Source organism: Equus quagga, chromosome 10, assembly GCF_021613505.1.
Source record: "Equus quagga isolate Etosha38 chromosome 10, UCLA_HA_Equagga_1.0, whole genome shotgun sequence".
Taxonomy (NCBI): domain Eukaryota; kingdom Metazoa; phylum Chordata; class Mammalia; order Perissodactyla; family Equidae; genus Equus; species Equus quagga.
Genome location: NC_060276.1, coordinates 58,595,544 through 58,614,440, shown reverse-complemented (window position 1 = coordinate 58,614,440; position 18,897 = coordinate 58,595,544). Strand labels below are relative to the sequence as shown.

The 18,897-nt window shown below is 34.3% G+C and overlaps 1 protein-coding gene across 7 annotated transcripts in view; it reads right to left on the bottom strand.

The window, feature by feature from the left end:
* RPS6KA6 (ribosomal protein S6 kinase A6) overlaps positions 1-18,897 on the bottom strand; it is a 176,858-nt gene that overhangs the window by 88,436 nt on the left and 69,525 nt on the right. For all 7 annotated transcript variants that reach the window (XM_046673320.1, XM_046673325.1, XM_046673326.1 and 4 more), the window contains one exon: positions 3,245-3,304. In XM_046673320.1, the coding sequence (XP_046529276.1) occupies positions 3,245-3,304 (60 nt within the window). The remainder of the gene's footprint in view (positions 1-3,244; positions 3,305-18,897) is intronic.

The following is an 18,897-nucleotide window of genomic DNA, read 5'->3' as shown; positions in this document are numbered from 1 at the left end:
TGGAAGCTGTAGGAAACTCATATATAGTAACTAATCATAGTTGATCTGTGTAAAGAAAGTTGCTACTGTGAAATTAAGATTTAATAACTTTAATAGTGACCACTATTCTTTCCAACATCAAATGACAAATCTGAGACAAGAACGATTGAGTTAGTTTTTTTTGGAACTTCAAAGTAATTGTTGACAAATAGAAAAACTAGGAAGGCTCAACCACAACCAAAACAGTATGCTCTGACCTCTACAATCTGTGACCATCTTTTTAATTCAGGGGGCCAACAATGCTGTAACATTGGAAAAACATACTGACGAAGTAGAAAATGAACTATCAAATACACTACTGCTCCATTCATTTGACAACTGATTTGTTTAGGTGGAAGAAATCACCTGTTAGTCAGAAAGAGCAAGAGCTGATGACAATCTATTAGGAAACCATACTATATAACTCTATCATTACAGTTTCATAGGACTGTGGAATTAAGCATAAATACCTCTATGAAACAGATCAAAACAAAAGAGGAGGGATTTGTAAAGCCTAAACTTTTGTTTTTTATGTAATAACACAACATCCATCTGTCCAAACATTTGCTTTATTTGTGGGTAGATAAGCAAATTTGATCACGCTGAAATTCCAAGAGGCATTTAGTTGTGGATTTGTTAAAACATACATGCAGAGATCTGGAAAAGCAGCTTGATGTACCCTTCTCATGCAGTGAATAATCCAGGGTCACTGAAAACCAAGCCAAGTATCAGCAGACTTTGAAAGAAGGCTAACAGTAATAATAATGTAAATGTCAAAATGCCACTAGTGGGTGAACTACACACATCAAATGATGTACACATTAGAAAGTAATTGCAGAATATTTAAGTCTGAAAAATTGTATCAATTTGTATTGATGACTAAATATAAAAGAAGGGTGCTAAACTAGTTCTCACTTGGGTTGGTTTATTCTACTTACTAGGGTCAGTGCTTTAGTTCTCTCATCCATAAAATGAGAATAAAACCTGCCCTATCTATTTCAGATCTCGGTCATGAGTCAACTGAGAATTCTGAAAACCACAAAACATAAATAAAATCAAAGTTACTGAACTTATTTATGCTATTTATCTCTGCATCCCACGTGGTATAGCATACAACTCCACCTTACAGTGGTTGTACATCAACACTTAGTTGAACAATAATTGTTTATCTAAGTTTTGCGTATCTGTAATACAAAGGGTTCCAAATTTTTTTAAAAAGGTAAATGACTAAAAAGCAGAAGCAAGCACCGACTTTGCAAGGGAAGAAAAACACTGCAGCACAGCAAGGGTAAACGTCCATCAGAATGGAAAGACAAACAGAGGAAGGAAAAATCAACCATACATGAAGCATGCCCTCCACCTTAAAGTATTCCCTACTTAAGGCTACCCAAGAGTTTAAGTAAAACACACTTGTGAAAGAGTATTTTTAAAAGGATTCTTATGAGACACGTATGTCAGGTATAGGTTCTAAAATTAAAACTTAGAGCTTAAAAATTCAGGAAATCAGTTTTGTTTCTTCGCATGTACGTTTCCAGTTAAGTGTAACATTTACATTTCTAGGTAATAAAAATATAAATCAATTTAGAGACTAAACCCATTGCTAACCTTGTGCTAATGGGATCAACAAAAAATCTAATTGTTAAGTAAATCTTCTTTTGAAATTCTTAAAATATTGGTAGCATCAAAAATATGATGTATTTTATTTCAGAAAATAACCATTTCATACAAACTTTAAAAGTAAATGTAAATGGATCATAAACTACCAAATATAAGACATCTGTTTATTTTGACAACATAAAATATTAACTCATGTCAGTCATCTACTAAAGAAGAATATTTTTTCTAACCTGGACAGTGGTAGGAGAAATAGGGGACTAGGTAGTGAAATATCATCTGAGATAACTTTTATCAGTGGCCTGTTACTTAATACTCACCAAATGTGAAGGCTGTGTTGAGAAACAGAACAATGCCTCATAATAAATCTAGACATATTAAAATTATACTAACTATAAATCAGCTTTGCTACTTTTTGCTAGATATATATGGTGTATGGGAAGCATTTTATTTAGTTTTGATTGTTTTAACTGAAGAAAAGAGATCAAATGACCATGAAAGTCTAAAGCTACAATAACTGAGATGGAATGGATTAGTTGTCTAAATCAGTTAATCGCAAAACAGCACCATAGGCAATACCTAAAGTTCAAATTTAAAGAACACGGTTTAAAGAATCTATCCATTATATAGCAGTCTCTGCTATCCTCCGTAATTTAAAAAGAAAAAAGCCAATCATTAAAAAACACACAGCTGCCAGCATCACAATGGAATAGGCAACCACAACCAAAAAAATCCTACATATGAAAACATTAAACAAAAGGATGATAAACTTATATGGTTACTGTTTCTTATCAGCCATATCATTTAATTGACACAAAATGGGTACCTGAACCATCACACAGAAAAAGTACACCATTTTAAGTCTAGATAACTCAGGCCACAAACTAAATTAAATCCTTGGAAGTAATTCTAGGTTCCTTATTCTGAAAAACTTCATACTCCCCTTTCTAGCCACTGAAGTTGACTGCCTAATATAAATCATATAGCATCTAGCACTGTATATTTTTATTATCTTTACATTAAAATTTCACTTTCACATTCATTTATTAAAATTAGAAAGGCAAATATTTGACAATAGCCCTACGTATATGTCTATGCGCTTATGCTGGCTACACATGTACACATATACAGACACGTTTTTTTCTTCTTCTTATGGTGTGGGGCATGGTATTTCCCTGTAACTTTACTCATACTGAAAACCACCCTTCCCCACTGCCTTTTGTAATTCCTTACACTCTTTATCTTCTACAAACTAGCAACATAAATATTACTATGCTTCTTCGTCCATATGATCTGTAAATAAAGCTCTAGATGATTTTGGCAGAAGTTTCCATTTAATTTTACTCAAGATTAACATGTTATTAGTATTACATAAATTGCAAAAGTGAAAATGACAACACTTTATCTCTCATCTTGTTAATAAGAACTGAGACTATTGTTACATCATCACTATCTCCAGAGACAGTTCATTTTTATTATTAATAATTGGATTTGCTTATTATTAACTTACCTGAGTAAATTTCTTTAAGTGACAGAAGATTTTCTCCTTTCTCATTATTCTCTTTCCCTAGATTCTAAAAATGTAGCTTAATAAGTTAACACCAGTACTCACTTGGCAAGAATCTGCTTCTCCCTCTTCCATTGGCTCATCAACCATTTTTAGACCATTCACCTGAAAAATATTGTTCAAAAACTGAAGTTCACAAGTACTCGCACAAGAGTAATAACTAGAAAATACAACACTGTGCATTTCTTTTGCAATCCAACAAGATTCACACATACTGCAACAAAAAAAGGACAAAGGACACATAGAAGGTACTTAAAAAAGGAACAATATTATATGGTTTCCTGATTGTCCTTGAGAATCTTTGATTTTCAGAGCTGTTTCATTTTATATTGTTTAGAGCTTTGCTATGATGGATGAATATACACTAAACATATGACCTGTCCTTAAGACTTCATTAAGACTTTCATTAAGACTGTCCCAAGCCAAATATTTATGAACAGGGGAAAAAAATACCACTGGAGAAATCTATTGTGGGGATATATTCAAAGCAAATTAGGATGGTAAGAGTTTTATATAATTGCACTATTGTGACTTCCTTTCCTTTCATTCAGTTTAATTAAATTTTGAGTCACTCTACAGAAGAAAGAATAAACTGTAGGAGAAAAATATAAGTGGCCATGGAAACAGAATTATTTCAACATACAAAGCTCAGTAGGTAATAATACTTACTCTTCAATACTTACTCTTACAGGAAAGAGTAAGTGTAGAGGACTTAGATCAAAGATCTTCAAGCTACGGCTCATGGGCCAAATCTGGCCTGTTGTCTGTTTTTATAAATAAAATTTTACTGGAACACAGACACATCCATTTGTTTCCATATTATCTGTGGCTGCTTTCTCACTGTAACAGCAGAGTTGAGGAGTTGACAGAGACCCCATGCCTGCAGAGCCTAAAATATTTACTATTTGGCCCTTTACAAAAAAAGTCTGCCGACAACAGATCTAAGATGTTTGAAAATTAAGCAACAGCAAGATGGTGCGGAAAAAAAGAAACTTTACCGCTGCCTATTTATAAATGGAGGGGGAGGAGGGAATGGGGAATGGAGAGGGGGAGGGAGAGGAGGATTTGGAAAAGAGAAGGATGAGAAGAGGGGAGACAGGGAGGAGGAAGGAAAGAGAGGAAGAAGAGGAAGAGAAGAAGAAGAAAAGGAAGAGGAAGGAGAAGGAGAAGGAGAAAGTAAATTTAATAAAGAAGAAAACAGTAAATTAAATAGAGGTTTTGGTGACAGCAAGATGGAATAAGCCTCTCTCTCCTCTGATTAAACTAAAAATTTCGGTCAAAATACAAAAATAAACTACCTGAGGACTCTGAAAATTAAACAATAGCTAGAAGATTAGGGAGGGAGATCAAAATTTGAATAACCAGTACTGTGGTGAGTTTCCTGGGTTTATTTTCCACCTTTACCTCCTGATTTTGACCCAAGGAGAGACTGTGTCATGGAACTCCACAGTGAGCATAAACAAAACACCCAAGAGAAATCCCACTTTCTGGACAGAGGACCAGGAAAAGATGCACTTTTGAGCTGGTGAGCATAAGGAGAACCCCAAGTTTTCTTTTTTTCCCATTTATTTAATTTTTTGACTCTCAGTCCTGCTCCAATGCAAGCCCCAATCAAAAGAAAAACCTATCTGTCTGGTCAGAGAAACCAGGAATAGAGGCACATATGATAAGGAAAATGTAGTGATAATCTCTTATTTTTTTCACTCTCTCCTTCATATCTCCCCAAGGGCAGCCCTAATAGTGCAAAACTGTGTGACAGTATGAAAAGCTAAAACTCTGTGAGAAACTCATTATTTCTGGTCAGAGGAACCAGGATAAAGAACCCATTGGAATAGAAGACTCAACAGAAGAAATCATGGAGAAGACTGAATGGGGGAAGGAGATCCTCTAATTCTGTGTATGAATAGACACAAGTCCTGGTCTCACCAACAAACTACACGTGTGTGGAATATAATCAAAACAGCCTTTTGCTTTGAAAACTGAACCCCAATATTAACCACTGGTCAAGGCTCAGACTAACCACTGAGTCAGCACATGCACTGAGTGACATATGAAGGGTGCTGACTCAAATACTCTGAAAACATAATTAACATTGAAACCGTCATCCAGAGAGAGTGAAACATAATTTCGAAGTCTGAACCTAACGAGGTAGATAGTCTGCTGAAATAAACAATCAAAATCAACAGTTATCAATTCCAGGATAACTCTGATGTTGAAATACCTCACAAGGAATTTAAGCAGCTATTGTAACTATGCTCTTTTGGGTAAAAATAAACAGACTTGAATGGAATGATAAAAAGTTATCAGTAGAAAAATAGAAATTATAAAAAACTTTAAATTTTAGAACTAAAAATAAAAATGTCAATTTTTTAAAAATTCTGGATGAACCCAATAAAAGAATGGAGATGGCAGAGGAAATAGTAAACTTGAAGATAGATCACTAGAAATTAACCACTAGAAAGAAGACAGTAAAAGTGATTAAAAGCAAATAAACGAGCCTCAGAGACATGTGGAACAATATCAAAAGATCTAAAATCCATACTATTAACATCCCAGAAAAACAAAAGAGTCGCACAGAAAAAATTACTTAAGTAAATAATGGCAATTGTATTCATATGAAATGTTAAGAAGGGGAAAATTCCTAGAGATAAAAAGTAAATTAGTGGTTGCTTAGACAGCTGAAGGGTAAAAGATTTCATTTTGGTATGATAAAAAAATTCTAAAATTGACTACGGTGATGGCTATAGATATCTGTGAATATACTAAAAACCATTAGGTTGTACTTTTTAAAGGGGTGAATTGTATGGTATGTGAATTATGTTTCAGTAAAGCTGTTCTAAAAAAAATGGCTGAGAATTTCCCAAATTTGGTGAAAGATAGAAATTTACAGTGTCAAGAAGTTCAGTGAAACTCAAAAAGGATAAAGTTTTTAAAAGCCACCCAAGACATATCTTAAACTATTGTAAACCAAAAAAAATAAGAGATGAGTCTTGAAAGCAGTGAAAGAAAAACACGACATTACATAAACATCAAATGAAATAGCTGCAGACTTCTCATGAGAAATCAGAGGTCAGAAAACAGTGAATATCTACCTGAAATATGGAAACTTACGTTAGCACAAAAATCTATACATGAATGTGTATAGCAGTTTTGTTCATAACTGTCAAAAACTGGAAACATTCCAGATATCCATCAACTGATAAATGGAGAAAGAATAAAACACTACTCATCAATAAAAAGGAAAGGACTCTTGATACTTGTAACAACATGGATAAATCTCAAATGTATGTTGCTAACTGAAAGAATCCAGACCCAAAAGCCTAATATTATACGACTACATATATATGACATTCTGAAAAATGCAAACCTATAAGGGAAAGAATTTATATCATTAGTTTCCAAGGGAAAGAAGTAGAGGAAGGTGAATACTACTTAGCAATGAAAAAGGAATGACCTATTGATATACTCAACAGAATGGATAACTCTCAACTACATTATCACAAATTTTAAAAAACAGCCTCAAAAGGCTATATACTGTATGATTCCATTTATGACATTCTGGGAAAGGTAAAACTATAAGGTATGGAGAAGGAATTAGCAGTTGCCAAAGGCTAGGCCTATGGGTAGGGGTGCACCACAAAGAGCCAGCAATGGGAATTTTGGAGGAGGGATGGGACTATTCTGTATCTTGATCATGGTGGTGGTTACTCAACTCTATGCATTTGTCTAACCTCAGAACCATACGCGAAAAAGAGTGAATTTTACTATATGTACATTTTAAAATAAACATTAAAAAGTAAATTACCCAGCATTATTTATTTGACTAGCATCTTTCTTCTAAAAAACTCAGTGAGAACCAAACAAAGTCACCAATGATGTCTATTGTTCTAATAGATCCATCAGTCCTCATCTTACGTGCTCTTGCTGCAGCATGTCACAGTTAACTCTTTCCTATTTGAGTCTTTGGATTCCATGATATCACATTTTCATTCTCTTTTGCTCCAATTTCTTTGTTCTTTTTCAGTATACTTGAAACACTGCAGATCCTCAGGAAATAAAATTGGGTCACCTTCTCACCTCACACCACATTTTCCCCCCAGAAAGCTAATTTACTGACATGACTCACATTTACTCAGAGACTTCTTCTGAGCTCTTGATCCATATATCCAACTGCCTACTTGACATTTCCACTTGCTTATCTCACCTGTCTCTCAAAAATAGCCAACACGAAAAGGAATTAGCAATCCCCCCACACAAATCTGCTTTCTTCCAGGGTTTCCAATTTCAATAAACAGCACCACCATCTACCATCTTACCTCAAAAGCAAAGACAGACTCTGGAGGATGAAAAAACTGTGATGGGTTTATCATTAACATATAGGAAGAGGCACATTCAGCAAGAAAGTCTGCAAACCAGTATTAAGACAGAATCCTGAGAATTCAAATTTTATTACAAAATTACTATCAGAATTATTCATAAGAAAAGGTAATACTGCTTTCCTTTGTTACCTTAGTTACTGGTTACTTCTTATTCATACCATCTTATGACTAACTAATCATGATGCTGTGGGTCTAAAGGAACAAGAAATAAAATAAATCTGAATGAGTGAAAAAGATCACTATATCCTACAAATCATTTCAGTCTACATAAATGGGTTTTAAAAACAGAACACTCCATTACTCCCACCTCATCTACCTTCAACAAGGTACCAGCTTTTCAATGTAAAAATGCTAATTCCTATAGAGGACCTCAGTTTTCACTGATCTTTACTAAAATTTAAGTCATCTCCACCTGTATAAAATCAAAAATATTTTGAGAATTCTCTGGGACAATAAACTTTTATTTCAAAAGTAAAATTTGCAATTTGAAAAGACAAGCAGACATGATGTTTCCCCCAAAAAAGTGCCAAAGAAGAAACAAACAATTTCCTACAGAAGATTCTGGAAAGCTTATTGACAACTGTAAAGGCAATGATAACTCAGATACTCCAAAACCCAAGTAAACAGACTCTCATATTAGAGCCTAGTGAATTACTCTTTAAAATTATTTTTATTTTCTCGGAAAATATTTAAATAGACCACACTTTAAAAGGTTCTGGGCAAACAGAAATACCTAAATTGAGTAGCTGTAATCACCATCTCAGGAAATCACATGGGTCATCTCAAACCTATCATTTTCTTAGTATTAATGACAAAATCAGTTTATCATGGAAAATTGAACTGAGAAATAAATATTTTCCATTCAGATCCTTAAAATTGGAGGTGCTGTGGGAAAAGGAATATATACGGACATATAGTTTTGTAAAAGGGTTGTTATCTGGCCATGATAACTGTATTAATACAGTTAATACCGATGTATTAACATCTGTTCCTCAGTGTTAAACTGAAGACTAATTAAAAGATCTCATGGCTTAGTGCTAAAAGACATACTGAAGAAGGAAGTAGAGAGATAAGCAAGTAAGGAAGAATAAGGTACAAGAGGTAAGGAGAAGTATGAGTGATCCAAATGATTAAGAAAACATACATAAGACATCAGTCTTCACAACAAATTTGACAATTTTCAAGTAGTCTCCCCGATCCCCAAAATCCACCTAGTAAACAAAAGCACTATATTTATATAGTACCTAGTGTGAAAAATGTTTAAGAAGCTCACATCAAAAGAAAATGTTCCCTCTCAAAGAAGCTTCATGTTTACAGGTTACTCGCTGACAGATTTGGAAAGAAGAGTACTTCAACTTTTTACATTTCATTTAAATAACTACAGCAAATTAGATCTAAACTTAAAGGTGGGTCCATACATACCTAGAATAAAGGTCTATATCTGTATATTGAATTAAGCCCTTGACAAATTAAAACAGAGAAGGAAACCTCCCAGTTGATCAATGTGGCAGACAGACTCTAAGATGGACCCCTAACATCCTCACCTTTTGGTGCTCATGCCCTTGTATAACCCTCATTCCCCTCAGTAGGGACAGGACCTCAGTCTTGCTTCCAATCAATAGAATATGGCAAAGGTGATGGGATTTCACTCCTATGCTATGTTATATAAGAACTTAGTGCCTTTGCTGGCATGATGGAAGTAAGTGGTCATGTTAAGGAAGCCCACATAGCATGGCAGCCTCTAGGAACCGGGAGCAGTCTCCAGTTAACACGCAGCAAGAAGCCAGGGTCCTCAGTCCTATAACTACAAGGAAAGGAATTCTGCCAAGAATCTGAGGGGGTTTAGAAGTAGATTCTTCCCTGGTCAAGCCTCCAGATAAGAATGTAGGACGGCCGAAACCTTGTTTATAGGTTTGTGAGACCCTAAGGAGAAGACCTAGTTGAGCAATGCCTGGACTTCTGACGTGTAAAAACTGTGAAATAATAAGTGTGTCTTCATTTAAACTAAGTTTATGGCAATTCGTTATGCAGCAATAAATAATTAATACAATCAATATTACTACTGGACAAAAGTACCTGTGATTTAAAATTTCCCCTAAAACAAACTTTGTAGAGAAAAATTTTACAGTTTAAGACTTTTACTATATATTCTTGATTTTAGGCTCATGTCTTTGTTCTCACTTGGTAGACAAGAAACTGTAAATTACATACAGGTAAAGGACCCAGGAAAAATAATCAAGTAGAGTCAAATTTTTGTTAAACAAATCATATGACCAATAGGGCTACCTAATTAATTTTTATTTTAATTAACTTAAGATTGAGCAGTTACGTTTTTGTCCTTTAATTCTGCTTTCTGAAAAACCAATTGCTAATTTAATAAGCACGGTAGAGAGAACATAATGTCATTTTCCTTTAACAATCTGGGATATTTCGGTGTCATAAGAGCTAACCCTCTGAACACAAATTACCAATGTTGCAGCTTTGTTGCTATGAAAGAAGCAGAAGCTAAAACAAAAATCCAATGGCAGGGGAGCACCTCCAAAGCAGTTCTTGCCTGTCCTAACAGGCAGGTGACCCCAGCCAGCACCAGAATGTGTACAAAGCAGCTCTCATTCCACCTTATCCAGTGGGCAGCCCCGGCTGGCACAGAAGGTCCTCGAAAGTGGCTCCTACCATGGAAGTGCAGACCCGCACAACTGCATGCCCAGAGAAGTCAGGGTCCAGACACAATAAGAGGACAAATGCAGCCTACAGAGGGAACACATCTGGCTCTGCCGACCAGGGAAGATTGCACTACTAAGCCCCACAGGAGAACTTCTACGTAAGTTCACCCCTTTAAAACTGGGAGACATAGCAGATCTACCTAATACACAGAAACAAACATAGAGGATTAGGCAAAAAGAGGAGACTGAGGAATATGTTTCAATGAAAGAACAAGATAAAACCTCAGAAAAAGAACTAAGTGAAATGGAGATGAGCAATGTACCAAATAAAGAGTTCAAAATAATGCTCATAAAGATGCTCAACCAACTCAGAAGAACAGATGAACACAGTGAGAACTTAAACAAATTGAAAATACAGAAAAAAAACCCATCAGAGCTGAAAAAACAGTAACTGAAATGAAAAATACACTAGAGGGAATCAACAGCAGATTAGACGATACAGAAGAATGGATCAGCAACCTGGAAGATGGTAGTAGAAATCACCCACCAGAACAGCAAAAAGAAAAAAGAATTAAAAAAACAAGGATAGTTTAAAGGATCTCTGAGACAACATTAACATCAAATATACTAACATTTGCATTATGGAGGTCTCAGAAGGAGAAGTGAGAGAGAAACAGAAAATTTATTTGAAGAAATAGCGACTGAAAACTTCCCCAATCTGGAAAAGGAAACAGACACCCAAGTCCAAGAAGCATAGAGAGTCCCAAATAAGATGAAACCAAAAATACTCACCCCGAAACACATTATAATTAAAATGTCTAAAGTTAAGGATAGAGAATCTTAAAAGAAGCAAGAGAAAGACAACTAGTTATGTACAAAGGAACCCCTGTAAGACTATAAGCTGATTTTTCAGCAGAAACTTTACAGGTAAGAAGAGGCTGGCTCAATATATTCAAAGTGCTGAAAGGAAAAAACTTAGAACTAAAAATACTCTACCCTCCAAAGTTATCATTCAGAATTGAAGAAGAGATAAAGAGTTTCCTAGACAAGCAAAAGCTAAAGGAGTTCATCATCACTAAACCAGCTTTACAAAAATGTTAAAGGAAATGCTTTGAACAGAAAAGAAAAGGCCATAACTAGAAATAACACAATTATGAAAGAAAAACTCACTGGTAATGCCAAACATATAGTAAAGGTAGTGGATCAACCATCTATATAGCTAATTTGAAGGTTAAAAGAGAAAATTAGTAATATTGTACAACTACAATAATTACTTAAGGGATACACAAAATAAAAAGATGTAAAATAAGCCATCAAAAATACAAAAAGGGTTGGGGGGGAGTGAAAATGTAGTGGTTTTAGAATGTGCTCAAACTTCAGTGACCATAAACTTAATACAGACTACCATACACATAGGTTGTCATATACGAACTCATGCTAACCACAAACCAAAAACATATAATAGAAACACAAAAAAAATAAAGAGAAACGAACACAAACATAACACTAAAGAAAGTAATTAAATTATAAGGGAATAGGGCAAGAGGAGAAGAAGCAAAAGAACTACAAAAACAACCAGAAAACACTTAACAAAATGGCAATAAAATGTAAATGGACTAAATGCTCCAATCAAGAGACATAGGGTAGCTGAAAGGACAAACTAAAATAAGAGCCACTATATATGCTGCCTACAAGAGACTCACTTCAGGTCTAAAGACACACACAGACTGAAAGGAGATGGAAAAAGATACTCCACGCAAATGGGAACAAAAAGAAAGCAGGGGCAGCAATACTTATGTCAGACAAAACAGACTATAAAACAAAGACTATAACAAGAGACAAAGATTGACATTACATAATGATAAAGGGATCAATCCAACAAAGGATGTAACACTTGTAAATATCTATGCAGCCAACATAGGTACATCTAAACACATAAAGCAAATGTTAACAGACATGAAAGGAGAAATTGACAGTAATACCTTGTTAGCAGAAGACTTAAACATCCAACTTACATCCATGGACAGATCATCCAGACAGAAAATCAACAAGGAAACACTGGCCTTAAACAACACATTAGACTAGATGGACTTAATACATATATACAGAACGCTGCATCCAAAAATAGCAGAGTACACATTCTTTTCAAGTGCACATGGAAAATATTCCAAGAGATATCACATGTTAGGACAAAAGTAAGTCTCAATAAATTTTAGAAGATTAAAATCATATCAAGCATCTCTTCCGACTATAACAATATAAAACTAGAAATCAATGACAAGAAGAAAACTGGAAAAAAACACAACACACAGAAGCCAAACAACACACTACTAAACAACCAATAGGAAAAGGAAAAAATCAGAGGAAATGAAAAAACACCTTAAGACAGATGAAAACAGAAACACAACGTTCCAAAATCTATGGGACACAGTAAAAGTAGTTCTAAGAGGAAAGTTTATAGCAATAAAGGCCTACCTCAGGAAACAAGAAAAATCGTAAGTAATCTATATTTATACTTAAAGGAGCTAGCAAAAGAACAACAAAAAAAAGCCCCAAATTAGGAGAAAGAAGAAAATGATAAAGATCACAGTGGAAATCAATGAAATAGGGACTAAACAAAAATTAAAAAAAAAAACTCAGTGAAACTAAGAGCTGGCTCTTTGACAAGATACACAAAATTGATCTATGTTTAGCTAGAATCATCAAGAAAAAAAGAGAGAGGGCACAAATAAAATCAGAACATAAAGGAAGAGATGCTATTACTGACACCACAGAAATACAAAGTATCATAAGAGATTATTACAAACTATTATATGGCAACTACTTGGGTAACCTAGAAGAAATGGATAAATTCCTAAAAACATATAATCTTCCAAGACTGAATCAGGAAGAAACATAAAATCTGAACAGACCAATTACTAGTAATGAGATTGAATCAGTAATCAAACAACTCCCAACAAACAAAATTCCAGGGCACATGGCTTCACAGGTAAAGTCTATGAAACATTAAATAAGTTAATAACTATCCTTCTCAAACTTTTCCAAAAAATTGAAGAGCTAGGAAGACTTTCATTCTACATGGCCAGCATTACTCTGATACCAAAATGAGACAAATACACTACAAAAGAACAAAATTACAGGCCAATATCCTTGATAAACATAGATGCAAAAACTGTCAACAAAATAACAGCAAACTAAATTCAGCAATACATTAAAAGGATCATACACCACGATCAAGTAGGATTTATACCAGGGATGCAGGATGGTTCAACATCCTGCATTGTGCAGGATGTGCAACTGCAACTGTGATACACTACATTAATAAAATGAAGGATAAAAACCACATGATCATCTCAAAAGATGCAGAAAAAGTATGACAAGGTCTAACACTCACTTATGATAAAAACTCTCAACAAAGTGGGCACAGAGGGAACATATCTCAACATAATAAAGGCCGTATATAACAGACCCACAGCTAACATCATGCTCAACAGTGAAAAGCTGCAAGTATTTCCTCTAAGATCATAAACAAGACAAGCATAGCCACTCTCCCCACTTTCATTCAACATAGTATTGAAGTCCTTGCCACAACAATTAGGCAAGAAAAAAACATATAAGACATTCAAATCAGAAAAGAAGTAAAACAGCCACTATTTGCAGATAACATGACATTACACAGAGATCCCTAAAGACTCAGCCAAAAAAAATCAGAATAAATGAATTCAGTAAACTTACAAGATACGAAAATCAATATACAAAAATCTGCTGTATTTCTATACACCAATAACAAACAATCAGAAGAAGAATTTAAGAAAACAGTCTCATTTACAATTGCATCAAAAATACCTAGGAATAAATTTAACCAAGGAGGTGAAAGACTTGTACTTTGAAAACTATAAGACATTGATCAAAGACATTCAAGACAACACAAATAAATGGAAAAATACCCTACGCTCATGGATGAAAGAATTAATATTGTTAAAATATCCATACTACCCAAAGCAATCTACAGATTCAACGCAATCCCTATCAAAATGCCAATGGCATTTTTCACAGAAGTAGAACAAAGAATCCTAAAATTTGTATGGAACCACAAAAGATACCAAATAGCCAAAGCAATCTTGAAAAAGTAGAATCAAGCTGGAAGTATCATGCTCCTTGATTTCAAACTATACTACAAAGAATTAAAACTGTACGGTACTGGCAGAAAAACAGAGACATAGATCAATGGAACAGAATAAAGAGACCAGAAATAAACCCACATTAATCTACAACAAATGAGGCAAGAATATACAACGGGGAAAAGACAGTCTCTTCAATGGTTTGGGGAAAACTTGAAAGCTACATGCAAAAGAATGAAACCGGACTACTTTCTCAGACTACACACAAAAATAAACTCAAAATGGATCAAAGACTTAAATGTAAGACCTGAAACCACAAAACTCCTAGAAGACTTCGACATCATTCTTGGCAATATTTTTTTGGATCTGTCTCCTCAGGCGAAGGCAACAAAAGCAAAAATAAACAAATGGGACTATGTCAAACTAAAACGTTTTTTCACAGCAAAGGATACCACCAACAAAATAACAAAGCAACCTACTGAATGAGAGAATATATTTGTAAATGATATTTTTGATAAGGGGTTAAAAACCAAAATATACAAAGAACTCATAAAACTCAATATCAAAAAAGAATCCGATCAAAAAATGAGCAGAGGGGCCAGACCTGGTGGCCTAGAAGTTAAGTTCAGTGCAGTCTGCTTCTGCAGTCCAGGTTCAGTTCCCGGCCACAGACCTACACTGTTTTGTTAGTGGCAATGCTGTGCTGGCAACCCACATACAAAAGATACAGGAAGACTGGCATGGATGTTAATGGATGTTAGCTCAAGGAAAAGCTTCCTCAGCAAAAAGAAAACAAAAGAGCACAGGACCTAATAGACGTTTTTCCAAAGACGACATAGAGATTGCCAACAGCACATGAAAAGATGTGCAGTATAACTAAACATCAGCGAAATGCAAATGAAAACCACAATGAGACATCACCTCACACCTGTCAGAATGGCTATTACCAAAAAGACAACAAATTACAAGTGTTGGCAAGGATGTGGAGAAAAGGGAACCCTCATGCACTGTTGGCAGAAATGTAAATTAGTGAAGTCACTATGGAAAACAGCATGGAGGTTCTTCATAAAATTAAAAATACACCTACCATACAATCCAGCAATTCTACTTCTGGGTATTTACCCTATGAAAACAAAAAACTAATTCAAAAAGACATATGCACACCTATGTTCACTGCAACATTATTCACAATAGCCAAGACATGGAAGCAACCCAAGTGTCACCAATGGATGAATGGATAAAAAAGTTGTGGTATATATATGCAACAGAATATTATTCAGCCATAAAAAGAATGAAATTTTGCCATTTGTGACAACATGGATGGACCTAGAGGGTATTACGCTAAGTGAAATAAGTCAGACAGAGAAAGGTAAATACCATATAATTTCACTTATTTGTGGAACGTAACAATAAAACAAATGAACAAACTAAACAAGACTTACAAAGAAACAAACTTAGAAAGAACAAATTGGTGGTCGGCAGAGGGAATAGGGGTGGGTGGATGGGTGAAACAGGTGAAGGGGATTAAGAGATACAAACTCCCAGTTATAAAATAAATAAGTCATGAGAATGTAATGTACAGTATAGGGAATAGTCATAATATTGTAATAACTTTGTATGGTGACGGTTACTAAATTTGTCATGGTGGTCATTTCATACTGTATATAAATGTTGAATCACTATGTTGTACACCTGAAACTAACATTTTATGTCAACTATACTTCAACCAAAAAAAAAATTAAAGAGTGAAAAAAATATGAGCTCAGAACATATCTTGGGATTTGCTTGTTCAAAATAATTCCACCACACGTGAGGATGTGGAGAAATTGGAACCTCTGCACACTGTTGGTGGCAATGTAAAGTGGTACAGCTGCTATGAAAAACTATATAACAATTTCTCAAAAAAATCCAGAATTACCGTAGGATCAAGCACTTCCACTTCTGGGTATACACGCAAAAAGACTGAAAGCAGAATCTCAAAGAGCACACCATATTCAGAGCAACAACATTCACAATAGCCAAAAAGTGTAAGAAATGCAAGTGTCTATCGACAGATAAATAAAATGTGGTATATACATACAATGAACTATTATCTAGCCTTAAAAAAGAAAATTCTGACACGTGCTACAACATGGATGAATCTTAAAGATATTAGGCTAAATGAAAGAAGCTAGTCGCACAAAGACAAATACTTTATGATTCCATTTGTATGAAATATCTAGAGCAGTCTCATTCGTAAAGAGAGAAAGTAGAATGATGGTTGCCTGGGGCTGGGGAGGGGGTAGAATGCAGAGTCATGGTTTAATGAGTAAAGAGTTTCAGTTTTGCAAGATGAAAGAGTTCTGGAGATTGGCTGTACATCAATGTGAATGTACATAACACTATTTAACTGTACACATAAAAATGGCTAAGATGGTAACGTTTATTTTACATAACAATTTTTAAATGCTATAAAAATAATAAAATAATCCCACCATATCAAGTAAATTTCTTGTCATATGCATCTAGATTTAAAACTCCTTGAGGACAGATACTGTGCTTTATTCATGAGACAGGCATAGTAATATTACAAATAGAGCAATGCTTTGGCGTCAAGCCAATCTGGATTCAAATTCCAAAATTCTATTTTTACTGCCTCGAAAAAGTTTCTTAAACTTCCTTAGTCCCGATTTCTTCATCTGTAAACTAAGCAATTTAGGGACATTATCAGGACTAACATAATGTTCTTACAACAGCTGGCAGAGTGTCTGACATGTGCCCAATAAATTTCTGATGTGTGAATGTTTTGCTGCCAAAAAAAAAAACAGGAAAAAAAGTATTGGAACATTTTAGTTAATAATTCACCAAAGGTGAATAATGCTACTCGTATACAAAATAATACATCTGTGAATCAAAACTTACTGCTACATCATAATATGCATCATACGCATAATAATTTTAGTTTCAACATATCACACTATTGCGGAAAGATTACTGTTAAAATAATGATATGATTATTTTTGGTCAACTTGAAAAGAAATCATCTAAATCATGCATATCCACCTTGATTTAACAATCACAGATTGAAGAGAAGTGAAAAGTATCTGTATATTTTTACTACAAGACACTTTATCAACTTCACTAACAGTCTTTAGCTGGGCATTTCCAAAAATAAGGGTCTTTTTGTTTTGCATTCCACATAGAAGGTTTAATTTGTATACTGAGTTTTAAACTACTAAATACTTTCAAAGGTTTATTAGTAGTTAGGGCCATTTCCCCAGCAGACTTCATATCTTTTTAATCTTTTAGATTGAATTCTATAGTCAATATACTGCTCATGGAAAATTTGATAGCACCTACAATATTCATTTAAAATGATTTTCTTTGATCCTTTCTGGCTTTCTAATTACACAATATCCCTGTTGTTTTTACCCCAATAGGTTAGTCCTTTGAAACATACCCACCTAACAATTGTCACTGCTTCAGGAAAGATTGAAGAAAGGACAATTCTGTTTCAAACTGATCTGAAAGAGTCATCTTTTAAAGAGAGTCTCACGATGGGCAAGAATGTGCAGCCTCCAAGCTATTCCTTTAGTTGAGTATTTAAAAATATTACGAGACTCTGCTATAGAACAAATTAGCTGATAAAACATAGCCATGTTCAAATCAAAGCATAAAAATAGAGTCCAAATTTAAATATGGATGATATTTGAAGTATTTACCATTCCGGGTTACCTATGCTTTCGAATATCAACTCATCTTTATCAAGACTCTGTGTCACACCTTCCCTTTTCCTTCTACCTTTCCGAATACAGACTTCTATCCATAAACACTGTCTTACTTATTAAGTGTGTGTTCCATCTCTCTATCAGACTGTAAGCACCCCTGAGGAAAGGGATCACATTGTATGACTCTTTGTAACCCCAGTATGTAGTACACTATCTGGAACATAAAAGATTCTAGAAAAATATTTGTGGAATGGAATGATTGAATTTGTAATCTGAATTAATTAAATGTAAAAATAACTTAATAAGTAACTGCCATAGGTTTTCCTTAGATCTTATTAATGTTCTTACTTGAAACATTTTAAAGCAACTTTGAAACCCAATTTCATAAAATATTTCTAGTAAGTGATTTTGCTTATCATTTCTGACTCAATTGTAAATTCTAACTTCCAACAAAATTCAGCTTTCAAAATCATTTTAAAAATATACAGCTTGAGTCATTCATAAGATCGTTTTCAAAAAGAGTATAAATTTTTGATATTTCATATCTTACATGGAAATTATTTCAAAGGGTTATATTTTTTTCAGAGTTAGATTCCTAACTCTAAAATTTTTCAACAGGATTAGTACAAACTTAACTTCGCAAACCACATTCTGAAACCATTTATCTAAACTGGGGCCCATGGGCTAAGAATTTTTTTATTAAACATTTGCAAAGGATTGTTAGGAAAAAAAATATGTGACAAGTTATATACAGCAAACAAACTCTAAAATATTTATCTGGCTCTTTACAGAAAAAATTTACCATCCCTGGGTCTAAAGTATATAAGT